This window comes from Rhinolophus sinicus, linkage group LG13 (genome assembly GCF_036562045.2).
Source record: "Rhinolophus sinicus isolate RSC01 linkage group LG13, ASM3656204v1, whole genome shotgun sequence".
NCBI classification, from domain to species: domain Eukaryota; kingdom Metazoa; phylum Chordata; class Mammalia; order Chiroptera; family Rhinolophidae; genus Rhinolophus; species Rhinolophus sinicus.
In genome coordinates, this window is record NC_133762.1 from 33,645,879 (window position 1) to 33,672,453 (window position 26,575).

General features: G+C 49.0%; 1 protein-coding gene across 2 annotated transcripts in view; it reads right to left on the bottom strand.

The window, feature by feature from the left end:
- Positions 1-863: 863 nt before the first annotated feature.
- The window catches only part of PPP1R16B (protein phosphatase 1 regulatory subunit 16B), a 92,196-nt gene continuing 66,484 nt past the window's right edge, over positions 864-26,575 (bottom strand). For both annotated transcript variants that reach the window (XM_019749132.2, XM_074318344.1), the window contains exons 3-11: positions 22,313-22,383; positions 18,222-18,367; positions 12,988-13,091; positions 11,194-11,318; positions 9,835-9,960; positions 9,220-9,295; positions 8,362-8,491; positions 8,102-8,270; positions 864-5,361 (exon numbers count right to left, since the gene is read on the bottom strand). In XM_019749132.2, the coding sequence (XP_019604691.1) occupies positions 4,852-5,361; positions 8,102-8,270; positions 8,362-8,491; positions 9,220-9,295; positions 9,835-9,960; positions 11,194-11,318; positions 12,988-13,091; positions 18,222-18,367; positions 22,313-22,383 (1,457 nt within the window). In that variant the 3' untranslated portion in view covers positions 864-4,851. The remainder of the gene's footprint in view (positions 5,362-8,101; positions 8,271-8,361; positions 8,492-9,219; positions 9,296-9,834; positions 9,961-11,193; positions 11,319-12,987; positions 13,092-18,221; positions 18,368-22,312; positions 22,384-26,575) is intronic.

A 26,575-nucleotide genomic window follows, 5' to 3' on the forward strand; every position in this document is an offset into this window, starting at 1 on the left:
TACTGTGTTGCAATAATGTGAAGTAGTATATAGTATTTTACCTCCTCACTATAAACTACATAGGAGAAGGACTGGGGCTGGTGGGGGAGAAGAGGATAGGACAGGTCAGTGCACTCTGAGAACAGAACAGAAGAGGGGCAGCCTGTTACATGTAAATATGTCATTAGACAAACCTTTGAAAGTATAAAAGTATGAACACACACACACACACACACACACACACACACACAGAGGGTGCCAAAAAAAGTATATACATTTTAAGAAAGGAAAACTGTATTAAAATTGTAACACTCAATATATACCGATAACAAAAGATGAATACAAGTCACGTTTGACTTCTGCAATTATAAGAGGTGCTCAAAGTGGTTACCATCAGCGGCCAGGCACTTCTGATTATGGCGAACTACTGCTTGAGCAACATTGACCAAAGTGTCCACTTGTATACATTTTTTGGCACCCCCGGCATATATATATATATATATATATACATACATATATACACATACACATATGCACATACATATACATATATACACATTAACATGGAGTCCTATAGTATCATATATATGTACATATGGGACTCCCAAAGGAAATATTGACAGAGTGAAAGTTCATTCCCAACCATCCACCTTTTCTTGAATTCACCAAATTTCACCATCTCCCAGTCTAGAAAGACATCTGCTAGCTGCTCCATGTCTGAGACTTCAGAGATCCTTCTGTTTCAGGGGCTTCATAGGAGAGCCTTCTGTGGTGGGGGGGCAGGGATCCCCCATCTTCTACCCCAGGTATCATCACCTCTTTGTGAATTCAAGTCAGCACAGTTCAAGGGAGCTCACAGCAATGACCACAGCCACACTAGCCCGTGTTATTAAAAGGAATTTAATAATCTTAATTAAAAACTCTTAACAGCGAATTCCGTCACAGGCCTTGGCAGCTGGAAGCAACTTCAGGGGTGTGCCCCTTTGGGATGTGGTTGGGCCACAGTCTACCTGGTGAGGCGCTACCTGGAAGTTACTTCAATACAATATCAAAGATCCGCGAAGATTTTTTTTAAAAAAAAGTTTTAAATATATTAGACTCTCTTGATTGCCATTTTTACACAAAGCTGCTGATACAGTATACAGAGTTTTAATGTTTTTTCACATAAAATACATTTTTCTTAAGTATTCTCTGTACATCAGTGGCTTCTGGTTTGGTGAATTATTGCGGAGGGCTGGGGGTCTGCAGACTTGTCCTGGGTGTGCAGAGCCAGGCCCCGCACTGCGGCACTTACATGCCCATGGGAAGCAGGCCCTCTGGCCAGCTGGCCAGCGAGAGACTCCTGTTGAGGACAGGGCTATAGCTTGCGGCAAAGAGGGTCACTTCTGTGGGGTTATCCACGGACCACAGGACCCTTTGCTCTTATGTGCCCTGGGGAAGGGGAGGCTGTCCCCAGGCTACGATAGCAAGAGTTAAATATAGTCCTGCTGAGCATCTGGTAAGAAGCGTCTTCTGGAAAGTACCCAGTGCCCTGCTCTGGGAAGGCAGGTGGGAGAGAGAGCCCAAGACCCAAAGGTACCTGACCGATAACCCAAATGGTCTCGTGTTATTACAAAGCCAGCAAACTGTGGTGGGGTAGGATGGGGCCACACCCGTGTTAACTTTCTAAGCCCGTTTACACGGATCAAACAGTGCAGTTTCATCAATTGCCAGCTTTCTCCTAGCTCCTTCATCCACACCTGCCTGCCAGGAAGAGAGGCAGCATCACGAGGAAAGGCTTTGATGTTAAAGGAAAGCTCCTTCCCCTCCTATTAGCCTTTGGTGGGGCAGGAAGATACATAAGAAATGAGCAAGAGACAATGAGTTTAAGAACCTGAGATGTATAGGGCAGTAAATTCCAGACTCTGTATTCTTCTAGACACTGACCTCAAACTGCGGTTACACAGTGCCCCAAAGAGGCTGGACTGAGGGCAGCTATCCCTGAGAGTTCCAGAGGGACTTGGGATGGTGTCTGCCTGGAACCCAAGATCCAGCATCTGTGTTTAGTGGCAAATGTCATCCAGGAGTGGCCATGACAGCTCTTTCCTGGCTTAAGGGATTCATACTCTAGGGAGTCTAGGAGCTGAAAAGCAAAGGGATGCTGGATCGGGATGCAGTCACTCTGTCTCAGGTGAATTGAATGGCTGCTGCTGACACCTATGGTTCTCAAGGGATGAACATTGTAACGAACAGTCTCCTTACTCTATCTTGTTCCTCCTTTTTCCCCAGACCCTAATATAGTGCCTGGTATGTCACAGCTACTTAATAAACTACATGAATGGATAAATGGATGACCTTAGCCCCAGCTCTTCCTTCAACACCTAAGAGACCTACAGGAAAAGTACCCCAGGTACTTGAAGCCCTAATAGGGAATAGTTTATCCCTTACTGACAATGTGAGCTAGTGCCCAAGAGTGTAATTGGCTCCTATCGGGGAGCTGGGCTTCCCAGCCTTCTGGGTGGCAGAGGAATGACCCAAGAGGCAGGAAGCAAGGGGGAAAGGGGGAATGGCCAGAAGGGCTCAGAGTGGACAATAAATGCTTCCTGTCTCTGGCTCCTGAGCTAACAGATCCAAAACCCTGCACAGCTCTTTCCTGAGGAGTGTGCACTCCCCAGTTTGCAGCTCAAGTCAGCTCAAGAGGAACTTCAGTGTTAGTCTGATCTAAACACTATTTTAAAGCCAAAGGTATGTGTGTTTTAGATCATCCCTGCCCTGCTCCAGCCACAGGCTGAGATGATGGCGAGCTCGCCCCAGACCTGAGGGACGTGGGAGGCATCATACACAACTGTCTGCAGACTCCTGACCGGCCCCTCCACCCTAGACTGGATCTGGCGTGGAGCTGGGGTATGGGGGGCCTGGTGCTAAGACCCTTCCTGCATCCAGGAGCCACTAGGGGCACAGTAACTTCCCCCGTGCCCCATGTTCTCCAGGCCAGCTGCCCTAGTCTTGGTAAAGCATCAGCCAGGCCTTCAGGGACCCAGCTCTCTCTCTCTGGGTTAGGGGGGCAATGGGGGTGACAAACAGCAGACCCATCACCAGGGTTGTGGTACAAGGGGGGCTTCTCCAGCCCCAGCCCCTTGGCCCAAGTGCCGCTTAGGGAGAATTTTTCATAGGCTCAGAAAGAAGAGGGTGAAAGGGAACCCAGATTGGTTTCCTAAATCAGACTCTGGATCTAGGGGGCTCCTTCAGAGCTCTAAGGAGGTAGTTTTAGGACAAATTAAAGGCGCACAGAGCAGGAAACGAACCTGCTCATTAGTTACACCAATAGGTTTTAGCTGAGCCTATGGACAGTGCCCAACTCATAGGCAATGATTTCACAGGGGCTCATGAAAGAATGCAGTGGTGAGGTGGTGGACAGCCTGCCCATGTGGTCCAACCTCCCCAGCATCAGAGAGATTGGGGCTATGAAATTGTAGGGCTGGGGCGAGACCCCCCTCCAGCCCCAGCACCGCTCTCTTGAATGCAGTGCAGGATGGTGGCCAGGGGCACCTTGGAGTTGCAGCCCTGGGGCATTACCACTCTGGCAGGAGCAGGCTGGGAACCCCTGAGCCAGGCAGGAACTCACAAGGGCCAACTGGCAAACTTATCTCACTGAACACTCCAGAAAAGGCAAAGCTGGGCCTCGGGTCCTGAGCATTCACTCGGGGAGGAGAGGGCGGCAGCAGCCCCTCGCCGCTCACTCTGATGACTCCGTCTGAGGAGGGCTGACTGAGATACCCTAGACTGAAACTGAACATTCACAAAGATGAGCCAGGATACTGGGCTCTGCCATGGTTCCCAGAGATGTTTGCAGAAATGACCAACATGAACTTGCCCCTCTTCTTAGAAAAGCCCTACAAACCCAAGCTGTTCACTTAGCTCATTTCCTAATACCAGTCAGTAAAACCTAGTGACCACAATACTATCCACGAAAGCAGCCAAATTTAGTTACCTCTCGCCTAGAGTTTTACAGCCTAAAAGAATTCTTGTATCAAATGCACTTTTGGAAACACTAACTTTGTTCCCTACCCCCGTCCATGTTTTGATGCTTCCATCCAAGAGCAAAATGGGATTTGAATTCTTCCAGGAATGGAATAGCCTGGTTTTTCCGCCTTGACCCTGGTGGTCACACAGCTGGTTCCTGATGGACACGGCCGTGAGGAGCAGCCTATGTCCATTTCATTGACCCATGTGGGTTCATGGCTCCCTCTGAACAGAGAGGACTTCCTGTTCCTGCCACATGTGGATGGTGGCCCAGGCCCTAGTAGGACTCTGGGCGGGACTCTGGGTGTCAGCTTAGCAGGCCTCCTCCCCTGCTAAAGCCACATTGGCAGTGGTGATAAAAACTGAGTTTTAACTGCAATCCTTTTAGGAGTAGCCCACAAATTCTCAGTCCTACCTGCTTCCCATGAGCCCAGCTGTCATCCCTACAAATGTTGATTGAGTGTGGGTGTGTGCATGCCTGTGTGTGTGTGTGTGTGTGTGTGTGTGTGTGTGTGCGCCCGTGTGTGGGTGTGCCCGCTGGTATGGGACTTGCGAGTCCTGGTCCAGAGAAGCCTTTACCACCAACAGAACTGGAATCCCAGTCCTCCCTCCCAAAATCTGACAGCAGGGTGAGTCGAGAAGCCACTACAGGCCTTGTTTCTGATGACAGACGATGCAGCAGGAAGCAGAACTGAGGGAAGTGGTGACGCTATGGGCAGCTGGCTGAGAGGTGGGGTCGGCGTTCCTCTGGAAAGCGGATCCCACCTCCCCCCCAGCTGCCCTCTGAAGCCTCCCCAGCCAGGGATGCTGGGCTGGCCTGGATTCCAAGGACCTGTCCCCAAAGCCTCTCTCTCCTCCATCACATGGAGACTACGAGATGCGGCAGCAGCCATGGACTTTCTCCTCCATCTCCTCCATGGGGGCCTTGAACTTCAAGAGTGGGGGATCTCCGCTGGTGACCGTGTAATACACTGAGGTCCCACTGCTGCTGTATGGTGAAGTTCTGCCTCCAATCAGGGGGGCCTTGCCTTCACTGCTGCTCTCGCCCGTCCTGGCCATGGCGCCGCCCAGGTGGGTGCTCAGGAAGGGGTGGCTGAGCAGCTTGGCTGCAGCCCGCTGCCGCTTCAGCTCCAGAAGCGTCTGGGGGCTCTGTTCCTTGTAGCCACTCCAGGGTGGGGTGGCATCGGCCATGCCAGAGCTGCCGTAGACCATGTTGTAGTCAGGCATCTCATGCACTTTCCAGACATCCCCATTGGACAGTGCATACTGGTAGGCGCTGACCGGGGCCCGGAGGCCGTTCTCAATAGGCCCGTCCATTTCACTCCGTGGGATCTTGGTGGGAAACTCAGAGAGCAGCACGGGCTTCTCCAGCCGGGGGTTCTGAGGGTGAAAGGAGAACATTACCAGCTGGCTGGAGCATCTGAACCCACTCCCCACTTGCACCTCTGCTGAGGGAATTATTGCCTGGACCTGTCCTCCATCCACTGTCCCTACCTGGGTAATAGGACCTCCATTTTGGTTTCGGGAACTCACCAATGCATGTGTTTTGGTAGAGCTGACCAACCCCCTTCTTTGCTCCAGGGGCTAGGCCATGAGCCCAGGCCTGGACAGTCAACATATTCACTACAGGAATTGCTTCGGCTATGGGTTCTTGACTGAAATTGGTTTGATGAAACTCAACCCTGGGACTTTGGCTAGAATGCTTAGGAAAGAGAAGTTCTGTTTCTGTAGGAATTGTGTGCGGTAAGAACGATATAAGCTGGGGGCTGGGGAGACACCATGTCAGGGTCTTCCTGACAGTGAAGGTGACACGAAGGAAGACAGAGTTGATAGATAGATAGATAGATAGATAGATAGATAGATAGATAGATAGATGATAGGTAGATAGATGATAGATAGATAGATAGATAGATAGATAGATAGATAGATAGATAGATAGATAGATAGATGATAGATGATGATAGATAGATAGCATATCTCCACTCCAAATGGCAGATTCTTACCCAGAGGCCCATTATACCCAGAAATTCCTGGATAACAAGAGCTTTAAAAGTAGCTGCTGCCTAGAAACTATAAATGAAAACATGGATACATTTGACAAAAACAAAAATGTAAAGCCTAGCAAAAATCACCGTAAACGAAGTCAAAAGACTCATGGCAAAACTAGAAAACTATCTACATCATATATGATAGAAAAGGGACCGATTTATCAAATAAATAAAGAGCTCTTAAAAGTCTATTTTTAAAAATGGACTACCCAACAGAAAAAAATTAACAAAGGACACCAATATACAGCTCATAGCAAAACATAGCCTGTAAACGTAGGAAAAAATACTCAACCTCGCTAATAATTAATGACATAAAAATTAAAACAACACATTTTTTACCTATCACACTGAAAAACATTTTTAAAGTTTGCTCTTACTCAGTGTTGGCAAGGGTTGAAAAATAGTTAGGCATGTAAACTGCCACAATCTCTTTGAAGGACAATATCACACCATCAAAATTTTTTGTTCGTTTATTTTTTAAAGGAGAACGCATACTTTGCACCAGCAAGCCCATGTCTAGGACTTTGTTTCACAGATATATTCCCCCAGGAGATCACAGCCTGGAAGTCATCATTCAGCAGGTGGGAAATTATGGCAAGTCCTTGTACTGGAATATTCCACAGCTGGTAAAAATAATGAAGGCAATCTCCATGTGCTGACTTGGGATTCCAAGAATCCCCCTTTTTTGGAAAGCTCTCCAAGAAATAGATAAATCACAAAGAAAGATAAATAAAGCATAGCTGGGAGGCATCTGAAATGTGACTTGATTTCAATCTACAACTCTGTTCCCCCAACCCCCAACCTGGAGGACGAGACAGAACAAAGAGTCAGGATTCCCTTCCATAGGCACCTCACTCCTGCTGTTGAGAGAAGCCCACACGTGACCTCCCTGTTCACACAAGGGAACAGTCCCATGGTTATGTGTGAGCACACTGGGTAGCTAATCATTTTGCATACTGCCAAAGCAATACTCTCGAAATGTTTTCAGCTGCTCATTGAGTGACGGAAGAACCAACAAGGCTGACCACTGCAGGTACAGTCAGCCTCTCCCTTCTCGTCCCCAGCAATGCTGCTCAGGCCCCAAACTTGCTTGCCCCACTCAGCAGGCAGCAGCCATGCATGGACCTGAGGGCCTCGGTACTGAGTCAAACGGGGTCTCCACAACATTTATTTCTCCCCCACTTCTCTGAATGGGACCGTATGTGCAGGTAGGGATGTGCAAATGTCATTCGGTAAATTAAAATGAGGTCAGACTGGATCAGAGTAGGCACTCATCCAATGACTGGTGTATTTCTCACCAGAGAAAACAGAGACACAGACATACATAGGAGGGGGAGGCCATGTGAAAACAGGCAGAGATTGGAGGCATCCTAGCAAGAACCAAGGAACGCCTGAGCCACCAGTTGGGAGAGAGGCATGGAGCAGATTCCCCGGGAGGAACCAATCCTGTTGACACCTTGCTTTTTAGACTTCTGGCCTCCAGGACTGCGAGAAAATTAATTTCTGTTGTTTTCAGCCTCCACTTGGCAGTAGTAATGTATTACAGCAGTGTCAGGAAACCAGTACGGCTTCCTCCTCGGGAAGCAGTTTCACGCCCGGGACCATTAGCTACTCCTGGGGCAGGCTTCTGGGAGGTGCGACCAGCACCCTACTCAGTTGTCCAAAAAATTTCTCCCAATCAGATGTGTTCTGGTAAACACAGTTCTCAACATTTTGTTACACTTCCCCCCCAGGAATCTTACTGTCCTCCATTCCTGGCATGGCTGCCCTACGGAACCTCTCCTGGAAAGCCCAGAATGAGATCCGCTGGAAAACAAGCAGGCATATGGCTGTCACGCACTCCCTGTCGAGTATGAGACTCTGCTATGAGCCAACGCTCCCAGCTCTGGCTCAGATAGACCCTAGGCTCGCCTCGTTAACCACGGTAGCTGCCACCATCAGATGCGATCCAGAGGGTTTAAGGGCCCTGCCCAGCTAACCTCCTGAAGGCTCTCAGATGAGGAGAGAGGAGCAGGCAGGGGCCCTGTCTCCCTCCCACGGCAGTGGCTGACACGGGGGCCTGAGGCACTCACTGGGTCCTTGTTCTCCTGGTCTGTCCTGGTCTCCCTGATGTCCCCATTGTAGGTCGAGGTCCGCTGATCCTCGGCCGCACTCCGCTGCTGCCACAGGATGGCCTCTCCCTCATACTCCTTCCTGTACAGGTTGGTCCTATCTGACAGGCTGGCTCGACGCACCACCTTCCTGAAAGGAGAGAGGGGGTGCTGGAGGCTGCATCCAGGCACCATGGGCAGGAGTATGCAAAGGACCCCTGGTGGCCCAGTCCCTGACGTACCCACGGCTGCCCGTGCTGGACGTCCTCCGGCTCAAGGACGACTTGTGCCTCAGCTGTGACTTCATGATCACATCGTGCTTGTGTTTTAGCTCCAGCAGCAGGACCTTGAATTCTTCCTCCTCGCACAGGTCTGAAATGGCAGAGGAGTCTGTTGTGGGAAGGGGTGCAGTACAGAGGCCGGTGGCCCCCGAGAGCCCTCCAGATCAGAGGAGCTGCCATCCCAACCCACTGGAAACTCCCAGCACCCTTTGGGGCATTCCGGGAGGGGAGCAAACAAATCCAGTCTTATTTCCTGGGCTACAACCCAATCCTTCGAGGAGAATAAAAACAGGAAATCCAGGTTCCATGCACTCCTAAGGTTCCCAGCTATGACAGAAGGAGTCATACACCTTTGATAGTTTCCAAGAGGGGCCATCAACTCTCCACTGACATGAAAAGTATCAACAGAAACAAGCATGTACCCCATGTAGCATAAACAAGAGAGTGTGCAAAGACGTTGTAATCCTATCGCCTTACCCATTCAAACCCACCTCATCCTTTCACTCACCCATCTATTCCCTGACCCAGTCATCCATCTATAGATTCATCCTCTACCTACCCACTCTCTTATTCATCCATCCACCCATAGGCCACCCATCCATCCATATGTTCATCCACTTATGCATAGGTTTATCTATCTGTGCATCCACCCAGCTATCCATTTATTAATCTATCATCCATTAATTTATTCGCTCATCCATCGATCCATCTAAACACCAACCCAGCATCTGTCCAACCACATACTCATCCATTTATCTCTCTACCCATCCAGAGATTGGTGAGTGCCTATGTGTGTACCAGGTGTTGTGCTGGACTTACCTATTGGCATCTCATCCATGGATGTCCTAGCACTGAGACTGGCCCCATGGGACACCAGTAGCTCTGCCATCTGCATCTGAAACACAGGAAGAAGCCCATGTTCCCCCTTCCTAAGGCTCAGAAAACCTAGAAGGTGGAGAGAGTGCCCATGGCCTCTTAGGATGTGACCCAAAGAATGGTGGGGCAAAGTTGATTCTCAGGGGAGGCTCTGTACCCTGGAACCAGAAAACCTGGGCTGCAGTGGACTTGGCACCTCTCCAGCATGCCTGGGCCAAGGGACAGAAGAAAAAGGAGTCGGCTATAACTCTAGGTCTGCCAGGTGTCCATGGAGGGACTGCAAAAGCTGCAACCAGAGTTTTCTATCTGGGAAACAAATGGAGAAACTACTCACAGCAGAAACATGGGGAATTTTCTAATTTGGCAAATTTGATGATCACCCTGTTGGAACACTTGCCAAATGTTTTTGCAAACTCTCTAGGCCTTTTCATATCCCACGTACTAGCTGTCCTCAATACCTTAAGCGGGTCTTGTATTCTTTTGAACCAACTCCCAGCCCAAAGGACATCAAGGTGACCCGGTGCTGGCCTCCTTGACAGCACTGTGGGTGAGAACTACCTGTCCCCAGAAGGCAGCCGCGTGCAGTGGCTCCCAGCCATCCCAGTCCTTCACATCCACACGCACTCCATGGTCCAGGAGGAGCTCCGCGGCCCGCAGGTATCCGTTGGCTCCAGCTACGTGCAGCTGAAGGAGAGGAAAGAAGGGAGAATTCCCTAGCGGCTCGTCCCACACTTGGAGGTGGGATAGTCGTCTCCCTGACCCCAGTCCCAGACCATTCTCGGGGCCAGTAGAATGGCGTAGAATGAGGCAGAAATACCAGCCATATTGCAGAGGATTATTAAGTGTGCAATATGGACCTAGGAGGTAAGGAGGAGTGGTGAGCTTTTCTTCCCTGTGGTTGGTCTTAGAGCCCCCGTGGTTAAGACAACAGCATTTACTGGGTCCTTAGTCTGTTCTGAGCCCTGTAGAAGGGGTCTCAGATCCAATATGGTGGTTTTAAAATATGTCTACAAACTCTTTCTCTTTAAAGATGGCGCTTAATTCCTCTTCCCTTGAATGTGGGCCATATTGAGTGAGTCACTTCTAACAAATAGGATATTGTGAAATTTCTGAGGCTAGGTCATAAAAGGCATTGCTGCTGCTACCTTATGCTCTCTGGGATTAATCACTCTAGAGGAGGCAGCCACCGTGTTGTGAGGACATTCAAGTAGCCCTTAAGAGAGGTCCTAAGGAGGTAAGAAACTGAGGCCTCCTGCCAAAAGCGAGCACTAACTTGCCAGGTACCTTGGAAGTGGATCTTCCAGCCCCAGTCCAGCCTTCAGATGACCACAGCCCTGGTTGACATCTTGACGGCAACCTCAAGAAAGACCCCCAAGCCAGAACCACCCTGCAAAACTGTTCCCAATTCCCAGACCCATAGAAATTATGTGAGATAATAAATGTTTCTTGTTGTTTTAAGATGTTAAGTTTTGGGGAAGTTTGTTATGTAGCAATAGTAATCAATACATCCAATAAGGGAAAGCCCCACGTTGAGGCTCCAGCTGTTTGACCTGGCACCATTCAAAGCCTCCGGGTGGAGGACGCCACCTTGCAGCCCTTAGTTATCCTGCTTGCTCCATTGCCCAGAAAAATACATAAAATACTTAGCACATGATGAACACTCAGTAAATGATTGACATTCTTAGAGAGCCCTACGTGATGACAAGTGCACCATGGGAATGGGTGAAGGAGCAAAAGGAGACAAAGCAAAGAGAAACCAACTGTCCGGCCAAGGTGAAAGCTAGAGATGAGAGCCCTAGGAAGCCAGCAGAAGACTGGCTGGGAGGAAACAGAAGCCCTAGCTGTAGAGGTGTGGTCTCCACCCGGGGCTGGCCCACTTCAGCCCGAGCTGGTCTTGGTTCTGGCCCATGTCCTCACCAGCGTGGCACCCTGGGCATCAATCCAGTCAAGGTCCTGGCCTGCTGCAATCATACAGTGGATGTCTGAAATCATCTGCTGCTCAGGAGCCGCCCGCATCTCGTTGATTCTCTCTTGAGTGATGCCTGCGGTAAAGGGGGGATGAAGTCAGCACCCCCAGGCTGAGACCACGAGGGGGGTGGAGGGCACATGGGGGAAGCAAGGCTCCCGCTCCCCAGGCTCTGCCAGTAAAGAGGGTAGATGGACACGCTCATAGGTTGTTGTCTTCCTGGCCCAGTGAACACAAACACCATGCGCTGGCCCACAGAGCAAGGGCCCTCCCTGCCTGGCACCCAGTAGGCACTGTAATGGTATCAGTTATTGTTCCATAGGCTGTGCTTCTATCTGGAAATCCCCACCACCCACTACCCACCTCCAGCTGCTCAAATAGTTGGCTCCATCTCATCTTCTAGGTCTGGCCTGGATCCCCTCCCCACGGCCCTCCTCTGACCACCCTCGCTGCCCAGGGTTTCTGTGTGTGCCCGTCATCTCTTGCACAGTTGTGTTTGTAGCACCTGGCATGAGGCCCAACAAATTTTGGTCATGGGAATGACTGAATCAATGAGTACATAACTTTTAAATGGAGAGTTGAATAAATTGAGGTGGAGAGACCCAGAAAGACATTTTAAAGCCTGAATCTCTGGCTAAAAAAGTTTAAGTGTCATTGGCAGCTACTGATGGTATTTAAGGAGAGAGTGGCACGCTCTATGAAAAGGTCCATTAGATTAAACATTCCTGGATAGAATTCAGGGTGGGTCTGTAAAATTGAAAGGAGAAAGAAATCACATGTTTATTTTCACGAACCTTTAAATGAAATAGAGCACTTCCTTCCATTAGAACATACGCGAAACCCACAGTAGAATTAGGAGTGCCCGTGACTCCGTCACCAACAGAAACTGGAGGTGCTTTCATATCATATTATCTTATTGTTCCATGAATTAATAAAGTTTGCAGATAACACATTTTAAACTACTATGGTAGTTTTATTTTAATATAATTGGTTTCCTTTATAGTCCTATGACTTGAGTAACTGCATTGAAAAACATTGTTCTGAGGAGGGGTCCATAAAACGGTTACGACCCTCTGCAGAAGATGAGCAGTGAAAGCTGGGGTGTCAGGGAATGGAGAGAGCAAATTGGCAGTTATTGCTGGGATCTGGGAAGAAACACAAGAGCAGGACCCCAGGCAGGATCAGGGGCTGCAGTCGAGGGTCTGGATTTGAGATTTCCTGCTGAGGAGGCGCTTCCGAAGTGTGTATGCAGAGATGGGGCAGGCTGGTCTCTCAGATCGCTACATTTTTTTTCCTCTCTGAAGCTCATTTGTGCTCTGAGAACAGCCCACATCTTGTTTATCCCGGCCCCTGGCAGCCAGTGTGGTGCCTGGCAGGCACCCGCGAACGTTCCTGACTTTTTATTATTTTCCCAAATGGGAATATATCTTTATTGTGAATGTTTACTGAATTGTCACAGCTGACAAAGAGGAGACAAGGCCAGCTGAGGCCGCCCGCGTGTGTGGGTGACACAGAGGAGAACAATACCTTCCTTCTGTACAGCACGTTTTCCTGGGTCCTTTTATGTCTCATCTTGTTAATCACACAATAACAATAATAATGGGGAGCCATCGTCCCCTTTACTGAGCGCTGAGCATGAGGCAGGCAGGTATGGAGCTCGCTAACTTGTTCACCTGCGTTCATTTAAGAGCTGCTCCCTGCCACACGGCCCTGAGCCCATTTTATGGCGTGTGCCCTGCTCTTACCCTGGTAGGCCATGCACGTCTCGATGACATCCAGGGTGGGTTCATCCTCGCAGAGGTCATAAGGCATGTTCCCATCAGAGTTGACGGCCAGCAAGTCGGCGCCACTGCAGAGAAAGGACCAGAGTGAGGGCCAGGGAGGTGTGGCTAGGGTTGGTCTGGCTGCTTCTGCTCTCTGGCCTCTCACCCACAACCCCACTGTGCCCTCAGCCCCCCCACCACTAAAGTGCACCCCAGAAAGAATAGCGACTTTAGGATCCTGGGGGCCCTGAATGTGAAGAGGCCAAAATCCTAGGACCTCCCCTAGCTTTCTGCTCTGTTGAGCCAGCAGGCAGGCTTGGAGACAGATGTCAAAGTCCTCCCTGGTGACAATAATGAAAATAACATTAACGGCAGCAGCATCACTTACCAGGCATCTGCTTAGAGTCAGGCCTGATCTAAGCCCTTTATATACATCATCTTATTTATGTATCAGGTCAGCACTGTTGGCCGCACCTCACTCAAGGGGAAACAAAGACTCAGACAGGTTCAGTCACTTGTCCAAGGTCACACAGCTAGGATGCGGGAGGGTCAAGACTCAAACCCGGGTCTCTCCTGGGCCAGTTCTTTTTACTTCTCCATGTTCTATTTTCATCGTTGCCCACCTATAGAAACATTCTTGGCTACCCCCCACCTCCTGTTCCAAGTCCCTGCCCAAAAGGCTGACCAGCACAGGGACAGGACAGAGCCTGGGGCTCCCTGGCAGAATCTGCCTTTTGGGCCAATGGTTCCTACACATGGTCCTGGGATGCCCTGCAACAGAATTACCTGGAACTCCTAAAATAAAATGCAGCATCCTGGGCTTCACTCCAGACCTCCTGAAACAGAGACTCTGCGGGTGGGGCTCAGGTTATATATTCTAAACCGATGCCCCACAGGTGTCTGGTACAGATCAGCATTGGGGACTCACTGTACCAGGCTGGCACCCTCCTTTTCCACTCGCACCGTTACTGATTGGGCAGTGGGCATTCGATGCTCCAGGAAGACTTAGCCACATCCAGATTCTCATCAGAGGCGCAGGCATGGGCCACTAGCCAGTCGTTTAGGCTAACAGCCCTCCAGTGTGACCTCTCTGAGCTCCTGTGTACCCTTGGGCAAGCTAATCCACTGCTTTGCGCCAAGGCAGCAGGATTGTCATCTCCATCCCCCCAGCAGCCACCCAATGGATCCCGCTGTCCTTCAAGACCTCCAGAAAAGGTCACCTGCTCTTGGCCATTCTTCCTGACTCCCTACACTCAGATAGTCTCCTGGATCTTCTCAGACCCCAACCCACTGGTCTCACTCTGGTACTGAAATCACTTGATTTCCTACCTGGTTCTTCAGAACTTTTGCATCCCTAAGTGTGGGGAGCCATGGTTGCAGTTAACTTTAAAGCCTTAACAGAATGGCTCGGTTTATACTTAACCTATTTCCTCCCCCTGAAGCAATTGTCTCTGCCTGCATCTGGAGAGTGCTTGCATGCTGCTCAGGAATGTGGTGGGAGTGGCCAGTTCCCAGAACAGAAGGCTGATGCCTATCAGGGCAATTGATAAGATAATTACATATGGGAGTTTCAGTAAATTTTGTGTCTCCTGTGTTAAAGTTAAAGATTCACTGTTAACTAGGTAATGCATTTTTGTACTTGTTAAACTGCACGTCCACAGAAGGTATAAATTCTGGGGACAGAATAAACTCAGCGTCTTCAGGATCACTGAAGTCCGCGATCGCCATCATCATATGTGTGAGTGTCTTTTTTTTCATTCCCACTCCCCTTGTCAGGAACCGTTCGACTCGTGGCGGCTGGCCCGCTACACTAAGTGTACAGGGCCTGGCCCAGCTCAAGTGCCCATAAATTATTCGATGAATTTAATGGAATACACTTAAAATTGCATGTTGCTCTTTTTTTATGTGTTTGTAGAACTTGAGCAAGTTAGAAAGAATTTCAGGGCAGGAAAAGACCATCAGAGCAGTATAGAGAGACATGGCCTTATTCCTGGGAAAGATACTGTTGCACAGAGCCCCCAAAAGCAAGTTCTGCTCCAAAGAAAAACATATGAACAGAATTTGGGGGGCAGGACCCAGAAAGTACGCTTGCCTTTTTTTTGATAGCAAGAAAAACAAAAATGGGAATAACACATAAAGAGAGCAGAAGAGATAAACACAGACTCACAGACTCTTGGAGACCAACAGAGAAAAAGATATTTAACAAAAGAGAACTATATCCTGATACCAAAGCCAGATGAAGACACCACAAGAAAAGAAAATCACAGACCAAAATCCCTATAAACACATGGAAAAATTCTCAACAAAATACTAATAAGCCCAATTCAGCAACATATTAAAAGGATTATACACCATGACCAAATGGGGATTTATTTGTGTACTGTAAGGCTAGTTCAACATATAAAAATTGGCTGATGTATAGTAATTGATGTACAATAACAGAACGAAGGGGGAAAAACCATATGAGCATCTCAACTGATACAGAATAAGCATTTGACAAAAATTAAACAAGCTTTCATGATTAAAAGCACACAACAAACTAGGAATAGGAGGAAACTAACTCAACATAATAAAAGCCATATTAGAGAAAAACCACGGTGAACATCAAACTTAATGGTGAAATACTGAAAGCTTTCCCCCTAAGTTCAGAAACAAGGCAAAGATGTTTGCTTTTGCCACTTCTATTCAACACAATACTGGAAGCTCTAGCTAGGGAAGTTCGGCAATGAAAAGAAATAAAAGGCATCCAAATGGGAAGAGAAGAAGTAAAATTATCTCTATTCACAGATAATATGATTTTATATGCAGAAAACCCTAAAGAGTCCACATAAAAATGTTAGAACTAAAATGAATTCAGCAAATTAGCAGGATACAAGGTCAACACACACAACTAAATTGCATTTCTATACACTAACAATGAATAATATGAAAAGAAAATTACGAACAATAAGTTCATTTACAACAGCACCAGACAGAGTAAAGTACTTTGGCAAAAGACTTGTACAATGACCACTACAAAGCATTGCTGAAAGAAATTAAAGAAGACGTGGAAATACATCTCATGTGCATGGACTGATAGTCTTAATATTCTTAAGATGTCGATACTATTCAAAACTATCTACAGATTCAATGCAATTCCTATCAAAATCCCAATGAATTTTTTTTTTGCAGAAATAGAAAAATCCATCCTAAAATTCATATGGAATCTCAAGGATTCCAAATAGCCAAAACAATCTTGAAAAAGAACAAATATAGAGAATTCACACTTCCTGATTTCAAAACTTACTACAAAGCTACAATAATCAAAACAGTATGTCACTGAAATAAAGACACATAGACCAATGGAATAGAATACAGAGCCCAGAAAGATTAGAGAACCTCTCACATATATGGTATAAGGAGTTTCGACAAGACCACTCAATGGGGAAAGTTAAGTCTTGTCAATAAATGGTGCTGAGAAAACAGGATAATCTGCAAAAAAGTGAAGTTGAACTCTTACCTAACACCATATTTAAAAATTAACTCAAAATGGATCACGATCTTAATATAAGACCTAAAACTATAAAACGCTTAGAAACATAAGGCAAAAGCTTCACAACATTGGATTTTGCAATGATTTCTTGATACATTAAAGGCACAGGCAACAAAAGAAAAAATAGACAAACGACTCCATGAAAATTTAAAAATTTTAAAAATCAAGATACTAACAGCATAGTAAAAAGACAACCCATAGAAGGGGAGAAAATATTTGCAAATTATATATGTGGTATGGGATTAATATCCAGAATATATAAAGAACTAAAACTCAGTAACAACAACAAAAAATCAAACAACCCAATTCAAAAATGGGCTAAAGACTTGAATAGAAATTTCTCCAAAGAAGATATACAAATGGCCAATAAACACATGAAAAGATGCTCAACATCACTAATCATTAGGGAAATGCAAATCAAAACTACAATAAGATACCTCCTCACACCCATTACGATGGTTACTACAAACAACAACAACAAAAAAAACCCCAGAAAATACGCGTAAGTGTTGGCAAGGATGTGGAGAAACAGAAACCCTTGTTTACTTTTGGTGGGAATGTAAAATGGTGCAGCTGCTGTGAGAAATAATATGGCAGTCCCTCAAAAAACTAAAAATAGAACGACCATATGATCCAGCAAATGCACTTCTGGGTGTATACTCAAAAGAATTGAAAGCAGGATCTTGAGACATGTTTATAGAAGCATTATTCACAATAGCGAAAACCTAGAAGCAACCTAAGTGCCCATCGACAGAAAAATGGATAAGCAAATGTGGTGTAGGTATTTAGGCAATAAAAATATTATTCAGCCTTAAAAAGGAAATTCTGACATTTGCTACAACATGGATGAACCTTGAGGATATTATGCTAAGTGAAATAAAACCAGTCACAAAAAGACAAATACTACCATGTTTCCTCGAAAATAAGACCTAGCCGAACAATCAGCTCTAGTGCGTCTTTTGGAGCAAAACACGGGTCTTATATTAATTTTTGCTCCAAAAGACGCATTAGAGTTGATTGTCCGGCTAGGTCTTATTTTCGGGGAAACATGGTATACGATTCCGCTTATGTAAGTAACTGGAGTAGTCAAAACCATAGAGAAAGTAGAATGGTGGTTTCCAGGAGCTGGGGGGTAGTGGGGGAGGCAGAATGGAAAGTTATTGTTTAATGGAAACAGAGTTCCAGCTGGAGAAGATGAAAGACTTCTAGAGATGGTTGGTGTAAATGTACTTAAACAAGAATGTGAATGTACTACCACTTCACTGCACACTTAAAAATGGTTACAATGGTAAATTTTATGTCATGTACCTTTTACCACAATAAAATCTGGGGGAAAGAAAGAGAATGGAGAGAGAGATAATGAAGGAGACACAAAGTGCAAAAGACGGAGTGAGACCAGAGTGAAGGAGAGAGAGAGAGAAGGAAAGAAAAAGAGAGAAAGACACACCGAGGTGGAGAAGAAGGGCGTTTAGGGAAAGGAGAGGAGAGAGGTAGAAACAGAGAGAAAGGCAGAGATGACCAGAGGATGTAGGGAGAAAGAGAAAATCACAGGCACTGAGGCACAGAGAAAGGGGCAGAGAGAAAAGTAGAGGGAGAGGAAAGAGATGAAAGACACACAAAAAAGAACTTAGAGAAAAGCGAAGGCCGAGGGGAGGCTGTTGTTGGGGGAGAGAGGGGCACGTACTACTGAACGAGGATTTTCACCAGGTTGATGTGGCCGCAGGTGGCCGCGGCATGCAGGGGCGTCCACAACTCGTTGTCCTTGGCATTCACGTTCGCACCGTGGGAAAGGAGCAGCTTGACGATTTCCTCGAAGTTGTCGATGCAACACTGCGGGGGGCGACACAGGCAGGGTGAGCTCCAGGCAAGGACCCAAGCTCTGGTGGGGACGCACCAAGTTCACTCGGACAGGCCGCAAGGAAGACAGTGGAGCCAAACTGACTGAATTTGAACCCAGATCCAGTATGTATATGCTGTGTGATCTTGGGCAAGTCTCTTAACCTTTCTGAGCTTGCTTCCTGGTGAGTATGTTTATAATATACAGGACAAAAATATAAAGATAATATTTTTTATAAAATCAGCTATAAAATGCTTTGAAAGTTGGTGGAATGAGACAAATTTTTGAATGAGGTTTTAAAACCATTTCTTTTTAATTCCAGAAACAAAATTGTATGCAGAACTCTAACTTAGATAACCAATAGATTCAAGCAGGGCTGCAGGGGTTGAAGCAGGGGAAGGGGGAAAGCTGGGGCGATTAGGAGGGTTCCCCTTCCCAGCAGTGGCCTCCAAGGTGTGGCCCTAGATCGATCATAGTTTGAAACCCTTAACTTAGGAATTTCTGATTCAGGAGCTCAGTTCTTGGGTAAGTGCCAAGTAACCAAACCTCCCCCTAAAGAACCCAACTCTGAGTGAGGGCTCTGGGGGTCCCCAGACAGTCTTTGCAAGAAGACAGCCATGTTTGTGCTTCTGCCTGTCCCCACGTGGGTCAGCCCCAGGGAGAGGGAAGAGTCAGGAGCCTGTAGTCCCTCAAAGAGACACATGACTCTGACAGCCACTGGAGCCCCTAACCCCAGGGACAGAGAGTGAAAGATTCCCAGGGGACAGACAGGCCTCAGGCTAGGGGAGGGGAGGGGAGGACAGAGGAGGAAGCCACTTTACAGATTGCAGGATGGAGAAGTCAGCAGGGGACTGTGCTCAGCACAGCCTGTCCAGGGAAGGGTTCGGCCCTCAGTGCAATGGGAGACGTGGCAGAGTTATACTCAGAGCACAGAGCGCAGCACCATCAGCGGTGCTTAAAAAAAAACCCTCCTCTTGTTGCAGGTGGAGAACAGATTGCGTGTGCACGCTTCTTTGGGGAGAAGAGGGATGGTGAGGATCTATGTTGAAATCACCCAGTTAAGAGATGGTGGCAGCCTAGCCTGCAGAAGTGGACCGTAGGCATGGGGACAAGTGACTAAATGGCAGCAGAAGGAGGGGGGGCCTCCTGTGGGTGTGGGGATGGGGATGGGAATGGGGCAGCACCACCATCCCCCGCGGAGCCAGGGCTCAGAGCCAGAGGACGTGCGGGAAAGGAGAAGTCATTTACACGTATGGTGCCAGAGACCCAGGTTCTCTTTTTGCGCCAGCCAGTCTGGGGTTGGCTGGGTCTGACGGCATCTCTCCGGACAGGCAGGGCCCAGGTGATGACGTGAGGTGGGGCGGGGCGCTGCCTCAGGTCGGGGTGAGAACATGCAGTGGCGCGGCGCTGCCGGCAGAGGGCGCCAAAGGCGCCGGAGTGAGGCGGCGGAGAAAAGCGAGGAGCCTCAGGCGGTCACTTGGACATGGGTCAGGAAGGCCCCGGTCTATAGGAGAAGAAGCAGCCCCCTGGAGTCAGGGGACCGGAGGGCCAGAAACCCCCACCCACAGGGGCTGCAGAAAACATGAGGATGGTGGGGGAGGGCCTCAGGTTGAGGGGGAAGAGGATTGTGCACTTAGAATTGCCATCTGGTGAGAGAGAGGCTCAGGGGCTGGAGCAGCCTGCACCTAGGAGACAGGGTCTGAGCAAGGGCTGGATGGGGTCTGGGTGCAGGGGTGCAATGCGAGGGCGGGAGTGGGGGGGCACGTGGTGGAGTGGGCAGGCCTCCCCTCCTGTATTCCCCCAGGTGGAAACCGGCACCTGGCAGTTGGATGACTCCTCCGCCTCCTCACTTCCCACGTCCAATGTATCACCGGATGTGAATCCCATCTCCTAAATCGCTGCTCCATTCCCACTGCCTTGGTTGAGGCTTCGTCACCTCTCCCGCCTCCCTGCCGCTCCTCTTCCGCACACCCTCATTAATCCACACATGTTGCTCTCAGTTTACAAACCTCTGAAGGCTCCCTGTTGTCAGGAGAAGCAAATGCACACTCCTTCGCAGGCACGGGAAGCTCTTCTCAACATGCTCCCTTGTTGTGTTGGAGCATTCGTGATTACAATGACAACAATAAAGACAGCCCCGCAACGGAGGTAGTAATAACACGCCACACGGTCACTAACAATAGTGAGGGCTTTTTGAGCAGTTCCCAAGGCCACGCCCCTCGCACCTCGCTAACCCTTGGCGGTGCTTTGCCTCATTTAATCCTCAGAACACTTGGAGGGCTCTGTAACTGCTGTGGCTGGTGGTTACCATACTGGACAGTGCAGATGTACAGAACATTCCATCATCATAGGCACTTCTATTACACAGTGCTAGCCCTGAGCCTCAGTTTCCTAAGCTGTAAAATGGGGATAATACTATTTCCAAGGGTTGTTGTGAGAATCGATCCACACTTCATATAAGTGAAACAAGTGGCTTTGTAGAGAAATGAACATGTGACACATTTTAATAATAATGCTATCTAATAGTTATCCAGCATTAAGTGATGCGTGTAGGGTTTTTATGTGAACTCATTTAATCCTCGTAACAACTCAGTGAGATGGGTACTTGTTTTCCTCTTTTACAGATGAGGAAAGTGAGGCACAGAGAGCTTAAGTAACTTGCCCAAGACACATAGCTAGAATCTGTGGACAGCTGAAGCCTTATGGGACAGGAGGAGAGGCAGAATGGACACACAGGAAGCCACCTGGCTGATGCCGCAGGGTGGGGACTTGTCCTGGGGGCTTAGCGGTAGGGCAGTGATCTCCATCCATCCCTTCCTGCCCTCATAGGGTGATGGAGAGTCTCTCACCAGCCCAGGGTTCCAGCAGCCTGGCCTCCTGTCTGCCAGGCTGCATTTACGTCCACCCGCTCAGAAACTTGGGTCAGGGCACAGGGAGTCTTCAGTGCATTCATTCATTAAGTCAGTATGCACATATTGAGCACCACTGTATGCCAGCATGGAGAAAGATGCTGGGATAGACCAAAGAACAAGAGACATGGGCTCTGCCCTTGCGCAGCTCAGAGTCTGGATAGCGGGGACCAACCTCAAATGATCACACTAATGGCTAAAATGACAAACAAAGGGGGTGCCCAGGAGAAAAGGACAGGTACATCACAGCGCAGCTCTCAGGCTCTTGTTGTCCACTGGGGATAACCAGTGCACATGGGAAGTGTGGTGTAGAGCAGCGCAGTGTGTGCAAGGAACCAAAAAGCCATGTGGCTGCAGCTCAGATTGCCAGGAAGCATGAAGGCTCATTAGGGGCCAGGCCTCGTGGAGCCTTGTGGGAAGACACCAGAACACACCAAGTACCACCAGTAGACTTTTGGCTTGAGCATCCCTGTGGCCACTGCATGGAGAATGAATCATGGCAGGGCCAACTCCATGCTGGGGAGCAGTTAGGAGACTGATGCAGCGTCCAGGTAAGAGATGACAGCCAGCAGCCCTTCCCGGCCAAGGGGGCTGAACCCATTGCACTTCCTTAGAAAGGAGGTATGTTGTTCACGGCTATAGTTCATGACTCTAACCTTAAGCAGGTCACATAACTCCTCTGTCAATCACCTTTGTCACCAAGGTAGATGGATGCCTTGGTGGGTGTGAACGAATGTGCTTCTGAAACTGTCAAGCCCCAAACAAACTCGCTTTGTTTGTCAAACCCTTTGCTGGGCCGTGAGGATGCAGTAGACAAAGGCTCCCTGTCCACGGAGACTGTGTGTGTGTCACACGTGTGTGCACAATGGCTCTGTGATGTGTTTGTAACAGACACACACATCCCCGAAGCAGACAGATCCTTTCAGATGGGGCAGCTGCAGCTTCCCTTCCCTCCCTCCTCCCTGAGGGTTCCGGGCGGGAAAAAGCAGGGAGATGGGGCACGTACCCAGGCGGGGAGCCCAGCCTTACCTGGTGCAGGGCTGTGAGTCCGTCTTCATTGCACAAGTCAGGGCTGACCTTATTCTTCAGGAAGTAGCGTACTGCAACAGAGGGGAGAGGAGTGAGCATCCCGTCCCACACCAGGTGCGCAGGTATTCAGGGGGCCCAGGTAAGACCCACTCTCCCCAGGCCCTGACACAAATAGTCTTGTTTGTTTATACTTTTTGGGGCATTATGAACGGAAATTAGCCCCATCACCAAGGCTAAAACCCTTCCACGGCTCCCCACTACTCCAGGAACAATGTCCAAAACACTTACCATGGGTTTATCCCTACCTGCAGGCCTCCATCTGGCACAATTCCAGGGGGCACCGTTCACACTGTGGCCTATAAGACTGGCACCCCTGGAGCAGTGTGGCACACAACTTGCTCGGCTGTACACAGTGCTCCTACCTACCTACCTCTGCAGTCTCATTTCGTAAAGTCCAAACATCTTCCATAACAGTCTTGTGTCAGCTAGAGTCACCATACTTCCTCTGGCCTGAGCTTTTTGCATAGCCAGTTCCCATTGCCTGGACGATTTAATCATCCATCCATCCATCCATCTACCTTCATCCATCTCTAACACACACACACACACACACACACACCCCTGCCTCACTCCTCATCGTTTAGGTCTCAATGCAAACTCCCCAGATAAGGGTACCACACCCCTGCTATGTACCCATTACCCCTATGCCTCTCATTTATAGCCTTATCACAATTACAATTATATAACTATTTGGGTAAACATGGGCTTTGGGTCTGTCTGCAATGGGACACTAGGCCCCAAGAAGGCAGGGCAGTGTCCTGGCACTTACTGCTCTTTGCCTAGGGCCTGGCACACAGTAACTCCTCAACAACCCTTCCAGGACTGTGACCTAATCAGCAGCTCCTTAGCTCAGACCAAGGACACAGCCTCTCCATCGCCCTCTGGTGCTGACCCCAAATGGCTCGTGTCTGTGATAAGCAGCACTGCTCATGGGTCCCTCCTGCAGAGCGGTGGATGACCAGGTAGCTGGTCCCAGCCTGAGGGCCATGAGAGGAGATATATGGCAAAGCCACTGAGCAACAAGACCCAGCCTGTCCACAGGCCAGTGGGGGTGTCCTAGGCCTGACAGATGGCCTTGGGAGAGTAGAAGTGGCCTTTATGTCCCTGTCCAGGATGGGATTCTGGAAGGTTCTGCTCACATGAGGCAAGGGTTCAAATCCCATGGGGGTGGGTGGTGGACCAGGCTTCCTATCCAGGAGATACTCTTTGAAGCAGAAATTAAGCTTCAGCTGCCAAATGCAGCATTTTATGCTCAATAATTATAGGGGTGTTCTCCATGCAGTGTGGGAGCCCAAAACATGTAATTACCCTAAGGGCGGGCAGTTATTTTCAGTCCAAGAGGTGGGACAAGTCACCCCCATCTCTAAGGAGCCTGTATTATTCATGAGCCAAGGTCCCCTCAGCAGTTCTACTTGGGCTCCAGCTGGGAGCCTGGTTCTGGACACAGCTCACTGGAGCAAAGACCCCACCAGCCAGTGCACGACCAGGCTCTCCTGCCTCTGGGGTTCAGTGAGACAAAAGATGCTTCTAGCAACAGTGTCTTCTTACTGAGTCCTTTTTATGCACCCAGGTCAATGCAGGACCACTTTCTTCCACGGCTTTATGTCTGTAATTATCCCCTTATGGAGAAGAGGAGACAGGCTCAGGAAAGTGCAGCTCACAGTCATACATGGTCAAGAGAAGGAAATGAGACCCTCTGATTTCAAAGCCCAGGCTGATGAGCACAGGCCTGCTCTCCTCTGCCCCTGAGGTCAGAAAGGGGCACCGGCACTGCGGGAGCCCATCTGAGGGACCAGACCTGTGCTGAGAGCTGGCGTGAGGAAGAGGTGACCGAGAATGGACAGCAGTGACCTCTGAAAGCATCAGAGGCCCTCCGGTCCCAGGCCAAGCCTCTTCTTGCAAACATGTAGCCCTCGGGGGGGGGAGAGAGGCGGGACACAGTCAAATTTTTCAGGACGGTATTAAATGTAAATTTGCCTCCTCTCACTCCCTGCTTAGAACACTCTCCGGGCTCCACATTGCTCTTTGAATAAAGTTCAAAATCCTTCCGTGGCCTTCACTGGGGTCAGCAAACGACGGCCCATAGGCCAAATCTGGCAGGCAGCCTATTTCTGTAAATAAAGTTTTATTGGAACACATCTGCACTCATTCATTTCCGTATCACTTATGACCGCTGTCACTCCACAACAGCAGAGTTGAGTAGTTACAGTAGAGACAGTGTGGCCCACACAGTCTAAAATGTTTACTATCGGGCCCTTTACAGAAAAGGTTTGCTAACCCTTGTCTTCCAGATCCTGCATGGTGTGGTCCCACCCTCAGGGCTACCACCTTGCACAACTCCAGGGGAATCATATAATCATCATCTGTGTGAATGGCTTGCTCGGGAGTTGTGCAGTGCACAGCCTGCTCAGCCGTACCTGCTCAGTAGTCCTGTTTCCCAACCTCCCCAGGCTTATCTCTTGCTCTCTGAGCACCTTACACAATACAGGAAGCTAGCTTGGCAGGGTCTAAGGGCTCCACTGAAGCTTATGGAACACGAAGAGGGGGCATGCTCCCCCTTCCAGCTAGGAGCATCCACCACTTTCCTTGTTGCCCACACTCAGCTCTGCTCCCTGCCCCCAAAGCCTCAACTCCCAGACTCGACCATCAGTTTGTCAGAGTGACTCAGCTGTTCTCGTGCATTTGTTCAGCTGTGGCTTCAAGCAAGTTATTCTTCTTCTCTGTGCCTCAGTGTCCTCATCTGTAAAATGGGGTCACAACAGCACCTCCTTTGTGGGGTTGCTATGAGGATGAATTAAAACAACCCCTGAGAGCTACTACTATCATTTCTTTTAGAAATAAAAATAAAAAACAACCACTGAGCTCCTGCCTGGCCCCGCCCTATGCTGGGTGCTGAGGATCTAACCATCAACATCTTGCATTTCTCAAGAGCTCTCAACCTGGTCATACAAGACAGAGGCCGTCTCTCTCCAGGGGGCTCTGAGCATCTGCTCATTCAAGGACCACAGTGAAGCCACCGTCAGTATCTCCACCGCCCCTCATACAGGCAAGACCCCATGGCAATAGCAAAGAGGTGCCTCCTGCCCTCCTCTTGTGTATTCCCGCTCCTGACGCCAACACCCTCGCTCTGCCCACACCTCCCTGACAATCTGGCTGGAATCTGGGCCAAGCAGGGCCATCTGCTCCCCTCCATCTCCAGCTGTGGCAAGTGAGGCTGAACCGGCCCCTCTCGGCAGGAAGCTGGTGGCGGCTGCCTTGGCGGGGAGAAATCACTGCTGACAAGCTTGTGTTTTCTTTGCCACCTGACCCGCTCTGCCCCACAGAGTAGAGCTGCTCGACCTCGAGCTGGTCAGTAACATGCAACCACAGGTGTGGTTCCTGCTCCTGCTTTGGGGGAACAGGGACAGCAAAACAGAGGTGTCTGCCCACCAGACGTGGACCTTGGAGTATCTACGTCTGCCAGGGGTGCCCTGGGGCTGAGCTGCTGCCACCTGGCCTTGTGATTTGCACAGTCATGTTTGTGGGGTACCCATTCACCAAGCCCTCCTCCCTTTCCATTTCACTTCCTTTCCCACACAGTGCCCAGCAATGTGACCTCATCTTCCCACTGCCTCCAAGATGCAGCAAGTCTTTGCCCCTCCCCACCCCCACTCATCCCATCTTCCCACCACCCTCCCCAGTCACTCACTGATTCAGTTATATGGCTTCTTTCATTTCCAAAACTAAAACAAAACAAAAACTCAGCTACTCAAGGCCTTTACACACACACTTTATTCCCACTCTTAAGCCAGCACTCTCCTCTTCATCCTTCAGTTCCAAGCAAAATGTCACCTCCTCTAAGAGGCCTTCCCTGATCACCCCAATCTCAATCTGGTTGCCCGACTTAGTCTCTCCCACAGTACCCTGCGTTCCTGCATTTTTGCTTTGCAGCAGTGCCTATCCCAATTATAATTAGAAGGTGATTAGTTAGTACATAAGAATTATATCGTTATTTATTTAGTTTCTGGGGCTCCATGAGGACAGGGACATGTCCATCTCATTGGCTGGTGTCCCCAGTGCCCACTAGGAAGCCTGGCTCATAGCAGGGACTCAATGTATTGTAGCGACAGCACCTGTGTGAATGAACAAAGGAAGGACTAGAGGAAGGGAAGACAGGTCCTGGGCCCACAGGGCTGCTTGTTCTTGGGGCCATGGGACAGTGGG